This window comes from Ranitomeya variabilis, chromosome 8 (assembly GCF_051348905.1).
Source record: "Ranitomeya variabilis isolate aRanVar5 chromosome 8, aRanVar5.hap1, whole genome shotgun sequence".
Taxonomy (NCBI): Eukaryota; Metazoa; Chordata; class Amphibia; order Anura; family Dendrobatidae; genus Ranitomeya; species Ranitomeya variabilis.
The window spans coordinates 26,451,684-26,468,686 of NC_135239.1; the positions used below are offsets into that span (position 1 = coordinate 26,451,684).

At 44.1% G+C, this 17,003-nt stretch overlaps 1 protein-coding gene across 17 annotated transcripts in view; it reads left to right on the forward strand.

Moving 5' to 3' along the window:
• PTPRF (protein tyrosine phosphatase receptor type F) overlaps positions 1-17,003 on the forward strand; it is a 1,035,200-nt gene that overhangs the window by 1,014,062 nt on the left and 4,135 nt on the right. For 12 of the 17 annotated variants that reach the window (XM_077275903.1, XM_077275904.1, XM_077275915.1 and 9 more), the window contains 8 exons: positions 5,913-6,028; positions 7,235-7,267; positions 8,117-8,214; positions 8,300-8,423; positions 12,817-12,992; positions 13,519-13,638; positions 14,232-14,386; positions 16,367-16,652. In XM_077275903.1, coding sequence (XP_077132018.1) covers positions 5,913-6,028; positions 7,235-7,267; positions 8,117-8,214; positions 8,300-8,423; positions 12,817-12,992; positions 13,519-13,638; positions 14,232-14,386; positions 16,367-16,652 — 1,108 coding nt within the window. The remainder of the gene's footprint in view (positions 1-5,912; positions 6,029-7,234; positions 7,268-8,116; positions 8,215-8,299; positions 8,424-12,816; positions 12,993-13,518; positions 13,639-14,231; positions 14,387-16,366; positions 16,653-17,003) is intronic. The other 5 variants (XM_077275909.1, XM_077275912.1, XM_077275911.1 and 2 more) reach the window with 1 other exon arrangement.

Sequence of the window (17,003 nt, forward strand, 5' to 3'; positions counted from 1 at the left end):
ATTTCTCGTTCAATCCACCAATGCCACAGGAGTTGACTAATGCTTTAATCCAGGTCTGGGAGGAGATCCCTCAGAACATCCGCCGTCTCATCAGTACAATGCCCAGGCATTGTAGGGAGGTCAAGCAGGCACGTGGAAGCGACACACACTACTGAGCATCATTTCCTTATCTTGAGGCATTTCCCCTGAAGTTGGATCAGCCTGTAATTTGAGATTTTTCACTTTGATTTTGAATATCATTACAAATCCAGGCCTTTATGGGAGAAAGTGATTTACATTGATCTTTTTTGTTTTATTGTTCACAACACATTCCACTATGCAATGAATAAAGATTTGCAACTGGAATATTTCATGCAGTGATATCTAGGATGTGATATTTTAGTGTTCCCTTTATTTTTTTGAGCAGTGTATTTAGAAAAAGAGACTGCACTCACTAGGTTAATCTTGCTAGAGTAACACAACAAATCCAGTCACCTCTTTTAAATAAATATGGTATACCACAAATCCGTGACAGAGGGATTTCTAGGGAAGTTATTATACCAGGCCAAGCAGTGTGTTGACTTGCAAACATTGAAGGATAAACTATAAATAATAAAACAATTTGGGTTAACCTCCTCACCACTTCCATTAAAGGGAATCAAATCAGTCAGTAAGAATAATCCCTCTCCCCTCACAAAAACCACATACGGTATATGGACATGCATGTCTTTGAAATATAAAACCATTATCAACTTTATATCTTGTATCTGTTGTTGAATTCACAAGAAATTGTGTTGTAATTCATATGTAAATTAGATTTTAAGTGCTTTGGGTGTGGCAGAGTGCTCAACTACGTTTGCCTCTTAGGCCGGTTTCACACGTCAGTGGCTGCGGTACGTGAGGTGTCAGTTTCCTCACATACCAGAGCCACTGACACACGTAGACACATTGAAATCAATGCATCTGTGCAGATGTCATTAATTTTTTGCGGACCGTATCTCTGTGTGCCAAACACGGAGACATGTCAGTGTTCGTGGGAGCGCACGGATTACACGGACCCATTAAAGTCAATGGGTCCGTGTAAAACACGTACCGCACACGGACGTTGTCCGTGTGCCGTGCAGGAGACAGCGCTACAGTACGCGCTGTCCCCCCCACATGGTGCTGAAGCCGCCATTCATATATTCTCTGCAGCAGCGTTTGCTGTAGAGAAGATATGAAAAATCTTTTTTTTTTTTGTTTCTCGTGTTTAACATAAAGATCCATGTCCCCACCCTCCTCCCACCCCCTGTGCGCCCGCCCGCTGTTATTAAAATACTCACCCGCCTCCCTCGCATTGTCCTGTCCTGGCCGCAGCTTCTCCTGTATGCGGTCACGTGGGGCTGCCCATTACAGAAATGAATATGCTTCTCCACCCCTATGGGAGGTGGAGCCGCATATTCATGACTGTAATCGGCGGCCCCACGCGACCGCTCATACAGTAGAAGGTGCGGCCAGGACAGGAAGCAGCGCCAGCGAGGGAGCCGGGTGAGTATTTTAATAACAGCGGGCGGGCGCACAGGGGGTGGGGACATGGATCTTTATGTTAAACACGAGAAACAAAAAAAAAAAAAAAAAGGATTATTCATATTTTCTCTACACCAAACGCTGCTGCAGAGAAGATATGAATGGCGGCTTCAGCACCACGTGGGGGGGGACAGCGCTTATCTCTAGCGCTGTCTCCTGCACGGTGCGTGTGGTACCCAGTCGGCACACGGGCGGCACACGTGTGCCGCACTGATGTGCCACAGAAACGCATGGACACGGATAATTCCGGTACCGATTTTTCCGGTACCGGAATTATCTGGACGTGTGGGACTGCCCTTAAGGTTGTTTCCCTGCCGAGCACCAGCCTCTTTAGCTTGATTTATAGCTCGTTGCCTCTTTTGACATCAGACAAGCTAAGGAGGCTGATGCTGGACAGTGAAACACCCAGGGAAGGCAGAGACTTGTTAAGTGCTCTGTTGTACCTCGTTTTCATATGAACAACTATGATAATTTCTTAGGAATGCAGTAACAGATAGAAGATGTAACGTTGTTGAAGGATTTACATTTCAAAGCCCTGCATATTCATATATACAGTTTAGGGGGATTTGATCTTACTGACAGATTCTCTTTAAGACATTTTACAAATTTAAAATCACAGCTTTACATGTGTATTGGGGCTTATATGTGCATCTGTAATGGTGAACTGCAATACACATACAAAGCCATTTTACAAAGTGTCAATATTTATTCCTGCATTTGCTACATAGTAATCTCTCCCCTTGTGTAATTTTGTAAATCTGCCTTATTAATGTCATTTATTCTCTTTTTGTGCTTCTGCTGGACACAGTAAGCAGGAGAGGTAGGAAGTTCCTGTGTTATTATCTTGTGTTCATACGGGCCATAAATCTTGTGTCCAGCATGTTGCTGTACAAAGCTACAGTACAAATCTTAAAAAAAGACACACAACACAAGACTTTCTGCAGTTTCTAGATTACTACCTCAACAGGGAATATAACCAATCCCAATCATATACTGAGGACCATAGTCAAAATGTCATAATTTCACGTCTCAATGTTATAAAATTCTGTGTTATGTGTTCGAAATAGTCACTACACCCCTAGATGAATTCCTTAGGCAGTGAAGTTTCCACAATCTACTCAAATGGAATCTGCATTCTAAAAGCCAACTAGCTCTCCTTCCCATTCAATACCGCCATGCCCTCAAACAGTAATGTACAATCAGGTATGTGGTACTGCCACACCGGGAGAATTTGCATAACAAATTGTGGGGTCTAATTTCTCCCATTACCCCTAGTGTAAATGATACATTTGGTGCTAAAATAGTATTTTAGTGGAAACAATTTAATTTTTTATTCACACATCTAAATGTTATAAAGTGTTGTGAATCACCTGTAGGTTAAAAATGCTCAGTATACCACTAGATGAATTCCTTGAGAGGTTTAGTTTCCAAAATGGGGCCACTTGTGGGGGGTTTCTGCTGTTTTCGTATGTCAGGGGCTCTCCAAATGCGAGGCGGCATAAACGGCTATTCCAAATAGCGCTCTTTCATTTCCTAGTGCTGCCATATGCCCAAACAGAAGTTTTTGACCACATATGGGGTATCATCACGTTCAGGAGAAATTGTGTAACAAATGATGAGGTCCGTTTTCTCCTATTATACATTGTGAAAATTAGACATTTGGGGCTAAAACATTTTTGTGAAAAAAATAAAAATTTTCAATAAGACAACCTAATGTTACCAAATTCTGTGTAGGTTTTGTGTGGGTAAAAAATGCTCACTATAGCCCTAGATAAATTCCTTGAGGTTTGTAGTTTCCAAAATGGGGTAACTTGTGGGTTTTTTTTACACTGTTTAGGCACATCAGAGGCATTCCAAACACAACATGACGCCAGTATACCATTCCATCAAAGTCTGTGTTCCAAAACATCACTCCTTCTTTCCAAACCCTGCCATGCGCCGAAACAGTAGTTTTCCCCACATATTGGGTATCCGCATACTTAACACAAATTGCGCAACAAATTTATAGGTCCATTTTCTCCTGTTGTCCCTGTAAAAATAAAAAAGTTAGGGCTAAAACTACATTTTTGTGGGAAAAATGAGATTCATTATTTTCACGGTTCCATGTTGTAAACTTCTGTAAAGCACCTGGGGGTTCAAGGTTCTCAACACACACCTAGACACATTCTTTGAGGGGTCTAGTTTCTAAAATGGGGTCACTTGTGGGTGTTTCCACTGTTTAAGCATATCAGGGGCTCTCCAAAGGAGACATGGCGTTCACTCTCGATTCCAGCCATTTTTGCATTCAAAAAGTCAATTTGTGCTTCTTCCCTTCTGAGCCCTGGCGTACTCCCAATAGTAGTTTTCCTCCACATATGGGGTATCGGTGTACTCATGAGAAATTGACCAACAAATTTTAGGTCCATTTTCTCCTTATTACCCTTGTGAAAATAAAAGATTTTGGGCTAAAGTTAAAATTTTGTGGAAAAAAAGTAAAAGTTTCATTTTTTTTCCTTCCACATTGATTTAGTTCCTGTGAAGTACCTGAAGAGTTCATAAACTTCTTCAATGTTATTTTGAATGCTGTCACTTTTGGGTATTTTCTGTCATATAGGCCCCTCAAAGTGTCTTCAAATGTGATGTGGTCCCTATTTTACAAAACCATTTTTTTGGGGGGGGGAAATTAGAAATTGCTGATCAACTTTTAACCCTTCTAACTTCCTAACAAAAAAAAAATGTTTAAACAATAATGCAGATGTAAATTAGACATGTGGGAAATGTTATTTATTACCGTATTTTTCGGACTACAAGACGCACTTTTTCCCCCCCAAAAAAAGGGGGGAAAATGGGGGGTGCATCTAATAGTCGCAATGCAGGCTTACCGTGGCGGCAGAGGTGCGGCGGCAGAGGTGCGGGGATGAGGAGGCGCAGTGTGCGGGGTCCCTTTCCCCGGTGAGGTGATGCAGCAGCCCGGTAATGCAGCAGAGCCGGGTGAATCATGTTGTTACCGGTGGTGGCGGCCATCTTCCTGGGGCCGCGCGTGCGCAGATGGAGCGCTCTGCTGCCCGGGGCTTCAGGAAAATGGCCGCGGGATGCCGCGCGTGCGCAGATGGGGATCGCGGCGGCCATTTTCCTGAAGCCGAGATACGAACTCGGCTTCAGGAAAGTGGCCGCCGCGATCCCCATCTGCGCACGCGCGGCATCCCGCGGCCATTTTCCTGAAGCCCCGGGCAGCAGAGCGCTCCATCTGCGCACGCGCGGCCCCAGGAAGATGGCCGCCACCACCGGTAACAACAGGATTCACCCGGCTCTGCTGCATTACTGGGCTGCTGCATCACCTCACCGGGGAAAGGGACCCCTCTCACGCCATATCTCTCACTGCGCCTCCTCATCCCAGCACCTGTGCCGGTAACCACTGCTGCAACCCTCCCATGGACACCAGGCCGTGGCGTCGCCCACCTAAGCAGGAAGGGACCCTGCTCAGGTGCACGCCGTACCGCATCACCCCACCTCTGCCGACACCATGCCTCTTGTGACCCTGCTCTGCCACTGCCAGCCCTCAGGTAAGATACTGTAAATTCGGACAATAAGACAGACCCCCATCTTATAAAAAATCTTTTTTTCTGCAATTTTCACCCCAAATTTGGGGTGCGCCATATGGTCCGGTGCGTCTTATAGTCCGTAAAATACGGTAAGTATTTTGTATGACATAACGCTCTGGTTTAAGGGCATAAGAGTGTGAAGTTTTTACATTTTCACCAGATTTCCTATATTTTCACAAATAAATGCAAGTCATATCAAACAAATGTTATCACTATGGTGAAATACAATATGTCACGAAAAAACGGCTTCAGAATCACTGGGATCCATTGAAGAGTTCCAGAGTTATTACCACATAAAGTGACACTGGTCAAATGTCAAAAATTTTGGCCTGGTCATTAAGGTCAAAGTTGACTTGGTCACTAAGGGGTTAAAAAGCCTTTTTGTCTGTAAACACAAATATGTCTAATTCAACAATAATAAAGCCTGGCACCACTGGATTACCAAACAGTCTGGATCCTTTATATACAACAACAAAAAAAAGATTTACTGGTTAGTGTAGTAAGCATTAAGGGAGACAGACAAACAAACTGCTACCATTATTGTTCTTTTGTCACTTTCTTTTTTTTAATCTCTGAATTATTAATCACTACTGTTTTGTGAGTTTCTACATTGTCACAAATTTGTGCCGCAAACAAGGCTCATATGATCAGAATTTCCTTATTAACAAATCCTAAGGCAGAAGAATTTTGCAGCATAAAGAATGGAAAGAGAACTGCAGTTTTGTTTTGCTTTTTTTCCATTTCATGAGTTTTCGATTTTGAACACAAGATCTTATTTCTTTATAGAAAAAGAACCAACTCTCCATCTAATAAAGAAGATCAAACACCAGGAGTCAAAGAATCCCTCTTGGGACATTCCTCTGATCCGGTGGAACTGAGGCGCCTGAACTACCAAACTCCAGGTAGTTATGTCCTTTGTATTTTCAAGACTTTTCGTTTTACTTTCCCATCATCATCATCTTCAGTTGTGAGGGGAAAAATGTTACGATTTCTGCAACGATCCAGCAATGGATTCATAACAATGAACTGATGATCTTGCACCAATGGAATTGTCAGCTGGAGATATGAGCAGTGAGCACTTTCTCTGACAGCTGCGAAGAGTGTGACATCAATTATAAATGGAGTAAATTTTTTTTAATTTGGCTGCATACCCTCTTTCTCCCTCCATCAACTGTTTTTTTTACTAGATGTAAAATCATTGCATCAGAACCGTGTCTGTAAACAATTACCAGTGTTGTTACTGAACCTCAAGTTCTGGCTCCTTCTTCCCTAGAGTAGAATGCCGCTTTTTGGTTAACTTTAAAATGTTCCCCTTTGTCCTATAAAGCTGAATATACACATGAAATGTCTATTGGCCAAATGGCGGATAGGCAGACAGTTTCTCTCCCGACTCCCTCATCGGCATGAGTGCTCAGTAGAGCATTTGTGTGTTTTCAAAGGGTAAAGAGAAAAGACACTTCTGGCAGTGACTTTTTTTTTTTTTTTTCAAAGAAGATATTTTGCCTTGAAATTCCATCTGCCCAATCCTTTTTATCTGATATCTGTTGAGGTAGAGTCAGGAAGCCCCCATATACATCAGATGGTCGGCTGTATCTGCCAACTTTTGTCCAATCCAAGATTGTATTATTGTCAGGGACAGTTCTATCTTTTTTGCCTCCTGATATGAAATCAGTAGTAGGTACCATCTTCAGATGACAATCTTACTGCTAGAGATGGTCACAGGAGAACAAGGACTGTGCCATAGGAGAGCTCCAATACTGATCATTCTTTTTAGGACAGTACATGGAGGGTATGTCGATCCAGTCAGGAGATACCTCACAAACAGTGCACCCAATTGTCATCAAGAACAAGAAAGGTTTCCAGTGCTGCATATAAGGATGTGCTTCAGCTAAGCCCTCCTTGTTCTACTTCACCTATGTACATAGTTATGATCTTGCTCATGTGGAGTATATATCTTACTCACTGCTCCAAAAATGGTGGAGGAGCTCCCCTACTCTCAGCCTGTTTTAACTACATTTATTAGATCCAGTACCAAACAGACCCTCACTTCCATTTCAGCCGTTCCTCTAATTGCATTCTGTTCTTTGCCGCTTTTGTTTTCCTTGCAGGTTCCAGTGTCCCCAGTTATCCGAATATTTCAAGTTAGTTTGATAATTTACCATAACCATTTAGCGAAGTTTTCACTCCCCTCATGCCCTACTCATTGCCAGCTCTTGCTTTCTTTCAATTTCCTTCACATTTTCTTCACCCCATGTCATACTCCTCAGCTGGGCACTGCCTTTGTATTGTTCTCTGCGTATCTTGAATATTGCCTCTGTTCTTGGTGAGAAAATCATTCAGTGGGGGAAAATGGAGAGTAGTGATATGATAGGGTGTTAGGAGAGGTACTAGAGCAGGGCACATCTACTGGATCAGTCTGGAGCTTGGATCACACCCTTCTGAGACAGAATATTTGACTATTGTAATGCTTCATATTCCTGTCCTCTCTGACCCAATTCCTTGACGATTCTCATATCTATTGTGCATATGAGATGGAAATCTCCTTTTTATCACAACAAACTCTAACCCTCTTCCAAAGTTGCTTTTTTATGGTTTTAACCCTGTGAAGTTGCTCTACCTGTTCCCTCCATATTCCAGCGAGATTGAATATTATGTCATATACTTGGTATGTCTTGACTGTCTATCATTGATCAAAGGCATTTCTGTCTACATTTACTCATTTCATTTCCAGGCATTGGTTATCTTTTTTTTCCCCTCTGTACTTTTCACTGCACCGCATTGCTGCATTAAAGTCTGTGGTGTGGATTTTCAAGGCGCCATGGGCTGCAGAGCATGCCAACATTCAGACATATAATGCCGCTTCTCTCAGGGTTTTGCAGCATGCTGCGTGTTTACGGCTCTGCCAATCTGTCTGGCTGCACTGTCCATCTCCATTGTCATCTGCATGGCAGGAATTCTTTGTTTCTAATGTTTTCTTTCTATCGCCTCAGGTATGAGGGAACATCCACCGATCTCAATCAATGACCTCGCTGAGAGCATTGACCGCTTGAAGGCCAATGATGGACTCAAGTTCTCCCAGGAATATGAGGTGAGATCTGGATATTGTATGTGTTTGTAAAGCTGCCATGATTACATTTTTTTGTTCAATCTGTGTTACTTCGTTTGTGTTTCAGTCCATTGACCCTGGTCAACAGTTCACATGGGAGAATTCTAACCTAGAGGTGAACAAACCAAAGAATCGTTATGCAAATGTTATAGCATACGACCACTCCCGCGTCATCCTCACCTCTGTTGATGGTAAGAAGATCCACAAGTTACCCACTATTATTATTATTTATTTACATAGCACCATTAATTCCATGGTGCTGTACATGAGATGGGGTTACATCAAAATACAAATATCACTCGCAGTAAACAAACTAACAATGACAGACTGATACAGAGGGAAGAGGACCCTGCCCTTGCAGGCTTACATTCTACAGGATTATGGGGAAGGAGACAGTAGGTCGGGGGTTGCAGTAGCTCCGATGCAGTTGAGGTGGCGTGTGGTCATTACAGGTTGTAAGCTTTCTTGAAGAGATGGGTTTTCAGGTTCCGCCTGAAGGATCCAAATGTGGTGGATAACCGGACGTGTTGGGGCACAGAATTCCAGAGGATGGGGGATATTCGGGAGAAATCTTGGAGGCGATTGGATGAGGAGCGAATAAGCGTGGAGGAGAGAAGGAGGTCCTGGGACGACTGAAGAGTACGTGAGGGAAGATATTGAGAGATTAGTTTGGAAATATACAGAGGAGAAAGGTTATAGATGGCTTTGTAGGTCAGTGTTAGTAGTTTAAACTGGATACGCTGGGAAATTGGGAGCCAGTGAAGGGATTTGCAAAGAGGGGAAGCAGGAGTGTAGCGAGGAGAGAGAATAATTAGTCGGGCAGCAGAGTTAAGGATGGACTGAAGGGGTGCGAGAGTGTTAGAAGGTAGGCCACAGAGGAGGATGTTTCAATAGTCGAGGCAGGAGATGATTAGGGCATGCACAAGCATCTTGGTAGGGTGACTGTTGAGGAAATGACGGATTCAAGAAATATTTTTGAGCTGGAGGCGACAGGTGGTGGAGAGAGCTTGGATGTGCGGTTTGAAGTACAGGGCAGAGTCGAGGGTTAGTCCGATGCAGCGGATTACAGTGACATGGGAAAGTGTGAATTAATTTATTGTGATAGATAGATCAGGTAAGGAAGGTATGTGAGATGGAGGAAAGATAATTAGTTCAGATTTGTCCACATTGAGTTTGAGGAAGCGAGAGAAGGAGGATATGGCTGATAGACCATATTCTGGAGAGCAGAGAGGTGACATCTGGGCCAGAGAGGTAGATCTGAGTGTCATCAGATCTTTGACACCAAATGAAGAGAGGATCTGTAGTAGGAGGAAGTGGTCAACTGTGTCGAAAGGCAGAGGACAGGTCTAGAAGGAGGAGTATAGAGAATTGTCTATTAGCTTTGGCTGTAAGTCGTTAGTAAGTTTGGACAGGGCAGTCTCAGTGGAATGGTGGGGATGGAAGCCAGATTGTAGATTGTCGAAGAGCGAGTTAGATGCAAAGTGAGAGGAAAGTTCAGCGTGGACGTGCTGCTCAAGGATTTTGGAAGCAAATGGGAGAAAAGATATGGGGCGATAGCTGACATAATGCTCGGGTCAAGGGATGGCTTTTTGAGGATAGGTGTGATTGTGGCATGTTTTAAAGCAGAGGGGAAGGTACCAGAAGTTAGTGACAGGTTGAAGAGATGGGTTAGGGATGGGATTAGTGTAGTGGTGAGGTTGGGGAGGAGGTGGGATGGGGTCAAGTGCACAAGTGGTGAGGTGTGATTTGGATGAGCAAGCTCTCCTTCAGTGATTTTGGAGAGGGAAGTTATGTGGTTAGTGCATTGATCTGGCATACAAAGGGGTTGTGGTAGTCGTTAGTGATGAGCGAATAGCATTGTTGCTCGGATGATCTCCGAGTATTTGTTAGTGCTCGGAGATTTAGTTTTCGTCCCCTCAGCTGCATGATTTACGGCTGGACAGTCTGAATACATGTGGGAATTCCCTAACAAACAGGCATTCCTCACATGTATTCAGCCTGTCTAGCAGCCGTAAATCATGCAGCTGCGGGGAAGAGAACGAAATCTTTGAACACTAACAAATACTCTGAGACCACCCCAAGCGTGCTCGGGGAAACCCAAGCAACGAGTATACTCGCTCATCACTAGTAGTCGTACAACAAAGACTTGCCTTGTTTGGTCTATCTTATTTTTGAAGTGCGTGGCAAAGTCCTAGGCAGAGATTAGGGAAGTCGGAGTGAGCGGTGGAGGGAGTTAAAAGTGTTGAACAACTGTTTGAGGTTGTGGGATAAGGAAGATACAAGAGATGTAAAGTAGGCCTGTTTAGCAGAGTTGAGAGCTGATTTGAATGAGAGTGTTGCTTGTTTGAGTGCAGTGAAATCATCTTACGAATGCGTTTTCTTCCAACGCCCCTCTGCAATTCTGGATACTTGGCAAAGCTTTTTAGTGGTGTTATTGTGCCAGGGTTGTCTACTAATTTGTTGCACTCTGCTATGCATGACTGGGGCGACTGAGTCAATGGCTGATGTAAGACTGGCATTGTAGAAAGTAGTGGCACTGTCTGTGTCGTGGAGGATATGGATGCCAGTGTTAGAATAGAGTCAGAGAGAGTGTGGATGTCTAGGTGTGCGAGGTTTCTACGGGGGTGCGCATGTTGCTGGACATGGGTGACAGGTGAGGAGGCAGGGATGAGAAAGTGAGATGGTGGTCAGATAGATCGAGAGGGTAGGTTGTGAAGTTAGATAGGGAGCAGAGACAGGTGAAGACCAGGTCTAATGTGTGTCCGTCTGTGTGGGTGGGAGGAGGACCACTGAAAGTCCAAAAGATGAAGTAAGGAACAGGAGTTTGGTGGCTGCCGACTGGTGGGTGTCAATGGGGATGTTGAAGTCACCCATGGTGATGGTGGGAATGTCAGCAGAGCGAAAGTGAAGAAGCCAGGTGGAGAACTGGTCAATAAAGGCAGTGGTCGGGCCCGGAGTTTGGTATATGACGGACATTTGGAGGTTGGAGTAGATGCGGACACAGTGGACTTCAAAAGAGGGAAGGATAAGGGAGGGAAGAGGTGGGATTGGGTTGAATGTACAGTTTGAAGAAAGGAGAAAGCCCACTCCTCCATGTCTGTTGCCAGGGCGAGGAGTGTGGGTGAATTGGAGGCGGCTGTAACATAGCGCAGCAGGGAAGGCTGTGTGGGAGAGTGTGAGCCATGTTTTGGTGAGGTCCAGGAAGGAAAGACTACAAGAGGTAAAGAGACTGTGAATCACGTGGAGTTTATTGCAGACGGAGCCGCCATTCGAGTTAGGCTAGGTTCACATTGCGTTGGGGCAATCCGTTTAGCGCTAGCGGATTGCGCTAACGCAATGTACTTGTAGAGGCCGCATTTAGGGGTCACGCTAACGTCCCTGCTCTCGCAGATCCCCGATCTGCGAGAGCGGGGAACGGACCTCGGGCACGCCGCGGACGCTGCAAGCAGCGTCCGAGGCGCGCCACAAAAAAACGGCACATCGCTAGCGCGAGCCGAAAAAGGCACGCGCTAGCGATGCGCTTCAGGCTGAAACAACATTGCTGTCAATGGGTGCGCTAACGGACCCGTTGCACGGCGTTTGCGACATTTTCGCCGTGCAACACTGTCCGTTAGCGATCACCCACTAACGCAATGTGAACCTAGCCTTAGAGCGTGGGAGCAGGATGGTGTGCGTCAAGGGCACGGATTTGAGGTGGGAAAGATTTTGGGTGTTTATATTGGGTTGGGAGCGATAGAAGGGGGTAATAATGGGAGGTATGAGCTGTGGGGGACCAGGATTGGGAGATGTCGCCAGCAGTGAGAAGCAGAGAGAGGGAGGAGTGATGGAGCCAAAACTGTTAGGTTATGTGCACACGTTGCAGATTTGCCTGTGGTATTTTCTGTGCGGATTCTACAACTCTTGGCAGAAAACGCAGGTCAAAATCTGCGCCTTTTTTATGTGGATTTTGTAAGTTTTTACTGCGGATTTCTTGCGTTTTTACCCCTGCGTTTTCCTATAATGGAATGGGTGCAGAAACGCACAAAGAATTGACATGGTCCTTTTTTTTTTTTTCTTTAATCCGCTGCGGATTCCGTGCGGAATTTTCCACACCATTTGCACAGCATTTTTTTTCCCCCATTGATTTACATTGTACTGTAAATCACTTGTGGTTCTGCAGCATTTTGCATGGAAAAAACACTGCAAATCCGCAGTAAATCCGCAACGTGTGCACATAGCCTAAGAGCGTATGTCAGCATGATGAGAGTAAGTGTTGAGGAAAGAGTAAGAAATTTAGTACATTTAATAACAGTGGTTAGGCTTACCTTCTGTTCACTTCTGGTATATTTCTGCTGTATCCTTTTAGAGATATCCTTATGGAGACAGACCTATGACTCTGCATTTATAACAAACTAGGTGCACATGAAATAGGCCAGGTGTGATCATGAGGGAGGGGGCAGCAGGGAGACTGATCATACACACGACGGGATTAATTAGAAGGGAAAATGCCAAAGGAAATAGACAGATAAAGCCAACAGTAATAGCAAACAGATACAGGTTGAGTGTCTACCCTGCCAATTCTAAAGCGTTCTAATCTTTTAACAGGTGTTCCTGGCAGTGATTACATCAATGGCAACTACATAGACGGCTACAGGAAACAGAACGCATATATTGCCACACAAGGGCCATTACCCGAGACACTCAGTGATTTCTGGCGCATGGTGTGGGAGCAAAGGACAACCACCATCGTCATGATGACTCGTCTGGAGGAAAAATCTAGGGTCAGACATCATACAGACAGAATATCCTGTGCCTGGTTTACAAAGACGCTGCTCATTGCTGCTAATGATAGTTATTAAGTAGAACTACATCCATAATAAACTAGCACATTTGATTACTTGCCATAAGGAATATCGTAACGCGCACAATAGTTGGATGCAAACTATATGTCCTTTCTTGATCTGTACATATTTTGCAGCCTATTGTATCTATAATTAAATACATCTTTATAAATCACATACAGCATTTAGATGCCATGACCACATCCCTTCCGTCATGGTCAAATACAGACATGGAGGTTTGCAGATGGACAGGTATCTGACTGACACTGGTCACTTTAAAGGCACAGCTCACAAACTACAAATTACTCTGATAATCTGGCATCCTTGATACAGTCAAAGTGATGTGTTAGAGGTAGTTCCATGATGGATTATTGTGATTTGATGTCTTTAAAATTGAAACTGTCACTTTACAGTCTGACATTGATGTGCGGATGTGTTTTATGACATAATGTTATTTAATCCACAGGTAAAGTGTGACCAGTACTGGCCAAGTCGAGGCACAGAGACTTATGGAATGATCCAAGTCACCTTACTAGACACAGTAGAACTTGCCACATATACAGTGAGGACATTTGCCCTCTACAAGGTGAGTTGTCCTGAATATTCTCTGTATAATAGGTTATTTGGGGTCTTGTCCCATAACTAACAAACAGAGCAGGTCGCAGATTGGATCCACCCTTTCCCTGACAACGTGTTCACCCCCTCTTGCTTTTTCTCCCTAGAGAGAGATAAGACCGCACAATGCGGCAGAAGGTAGACAAGCAAATTAAGAGTCTAATGTTTTAATTTAATTTTCAATTATAATATAATTTTACGGTGCGCTGACTTTAATGAGAGAAACAAATGCAGATAGTGATGCTGAGTGAAACTTGATTTTGGATACCTAGTTAGTGCACTGCAGGTCTGAAATTGCAGAACCAATCAACTATAATACAGACCACCTTATATAAAGTATCCAAAGTCATAGTTAAAGCTGGCAATTTTGGATTAGTTGTTTTGGCCAGTTACATTGCCAGTCAATCTTGTAAACTGTTATTTTCTGGGACCCTGTAAATTTGCTCAAGGATTGAGTGTCCATACTGACGATACATTATTACATCATTATTACAGTATTGTTATATCTGTGGTAACTTCTGAAGACAACACATAAAAATCAGACTCTCTCTCTAATCCATACAGAATGGCTCCTGTGAAAAGCGAGAAATACGCCAATTCCAGTTCATGGCGTGGCCGGACCATGGTGTCCCAGAATATCCTACACCCATTCTAGCTTTCTTACGAAGAGTTAAAGCTTGTAACCCCACAGATGCTGGTCCCATGGTTGTTCATTGCAGGTAAGGGACAAGTTCTAGTAATGATACAATTATGTCAGTAGGAAAAGAGCTCCATTTACTTTGAGTGTCCGCAGCCGCACACAGCCCCATTAATAGAGATCCAGGAAATACATCCTTGGTTACTTCATTCAGCAAATGGAGCTCTTGTCTACTGAAGAGGATCCCGGCCTGAACCAGAAAACCATCTAAATCTATCTCTGTTTCACTACAGAACCCTAATAACAAAGAACATTAGATACCCGTATATACTCGAGTATAAGCCGACCCCCCTAATTTTGCAACAAAAAACTGGGAAAACTTATTGACTCGATTAAAAGCCTAGGGTGGAAAATGCAGCAGCTACTGGTAAACGTCAAAAATAAAAATAGATACCAATAAAAGTAAAAATAATTGAGACATCAGTAGGTTAAGTGTTTTTGAATATCCATATTGAATCAGGAGTCCCATATAATGCTCCATACAGTTTATGATGGCCCCATAAGATGCTCCATATTAAAATATGCCCCATATAATGCTGCACAAATGTTGATTATGGCCCCATAAGATGCTCCATATAACAATGTGCCACATATAATGCTCCATACAGTTCAGTATAGCCCCATAGATGCTCCATATAACAATGTGCCACATATAATGCTCCATGCAGTTCTTATATGGAGCGTCTGTGCCACATATAATGCTGCTGCTGCAATAAAAAAAAAAGAAAAATTGACATACCTCTCGTTGCTGCCCGCTGCTCCTCAGCGTCCCGTCTCTCCGCAGTGAATGTTCAAGCAGAGGGCGGCGCGCACACTAATACATCATCGCGCCCTCTGACATGAACAGTCACTGCAGATGACGCGGAAGACGGAGCTGCGCCGGAATGAGGAAAGGTGAATATGAAATACTCACCTGCTCCGGCGCGGTCCATGGCAGCTTCTCCTGGACAGATGGTCTCCGGGCGCTGACAGCTTCTTCCTGTAATGAGCGGTCACGTGGTACCGCTCCTTACAGTAATGAATATGCGGCTCCACCCCTATGGGAGTGGAGTCGATATTCATTACTTTAATGAGCGGTATCACGTGACCGCTGAACAGGGGAAGAAGCTACTGGCGCCGGAGACCATGGGACATGCAGGGACCGCGTCAGGAGCGCCAGGAGCAGGTGAGTATGTGACCGTCGTCGCTCCCCCTCACCCGCCAACCATGACTCGAGTATAAGCCGAGAGGGGCACTTTCATTGGGGGCTGAAAATCTAGGCTTATATTCGAGTATATACGGTATATAAAGCTAAATAACAATAATGTTACACACACTTGCTGCACTTACTGGCATCCGTTCATTTCAAAACTTCATTTCTATCTTACCTTATTCCTGCACAGTTTAGAAGTGGAGAATGGCTTGTGGTTTCATAGGAACCCAAAATTACCAAACACCATAATACAAAAATATATGTCTCTATATAATGACTGCCCGTTTCCTCTTTTTCGTGTGGTGTCAGGATTGTAGATAATATATAACTGTCATTAATATAAACCTGACATGTGATTCCTAATGCCTGAACAAGACATTGGCTCTGTCAATTTAACATAGTATGTTTTATTCTGGAGTGCTGCGGTGTTTCATAGAAAACATAGATTTAGAGGACCGTGTGGCTAAGGTGATTAGTCCTAGAGGCTGGTCCCTGGTGACTTCAGCCGAATCCCTAAACACACATGAAGAGACACCTATCACTCACAGGGAGTTCTGGTGGTGAGGAGCCGCTGGGGACTTGCCTCTTGGACTAGTCATCAAAGCCGGATGGTCCCCTGTCGGCTCTTAAATGAATGTTGTCTCTGAAATGCCAAAGCAATAAAAGATTCTTGACTGACATGACAGAACCAGACTGAATCCTACTACTTACTCATGGTTCAGGCAGCATGAATAAGCTGCCAGGTTCCCTTTACATCTTCACTGTTGGTGGCTTGTGCCTACAGACTGATCGTCTCTCTCCTCTTGGCAGTGCTGGTGTGGGCAGAACGGGATGTTTTATAGTCATTGATGCCATGCTAGAGAGAGTAAAGCTGGAGAAGACAGTAGACATCTACGGTCATGTGACCTGCATGCGTTCTCAACGTAATTACATGGTGCAGACGGAGGACCAGTACATCTTCATCCATGAGGCTTTATTAGAAGCAGTGATGTGCGGTAACACAGAAGTGCCGGCACGGAGCCTGTATGCACATATCCAGAAACTGTCTCAGGTCCCTCCAGGAGAGAGTGTCACCTCCATGGAGCTAGAGTTTAAGGTAGGCAATTACCTCTACAGAAACAGTGACTGACATTGAAAACTAAAAGAAGCAAAGCATTTATATTCATTTTTTTATCTGGTTATTTTCAGCAAGAGTAGAGGTTATGGAGAAGGTGTGAGATTGTACTCTGGTATCAGGCCTATGGCTGCGTTCACAGGTCCACTTTATACAGCTCGTGTTCAGGCTGCAATTCCTGACCTGATCGTGGATCTCCTGACCCGAATTATCAGCCTCACAAATGCCTATGAAGCTATTGGTTCAGGTCAGGAAACCAGAGGTCAGGCTGGGAAATGTGGCCCCAGCATCGACCAAATAATAACAGATTTGTGAATTCAGATTAACTCTGAT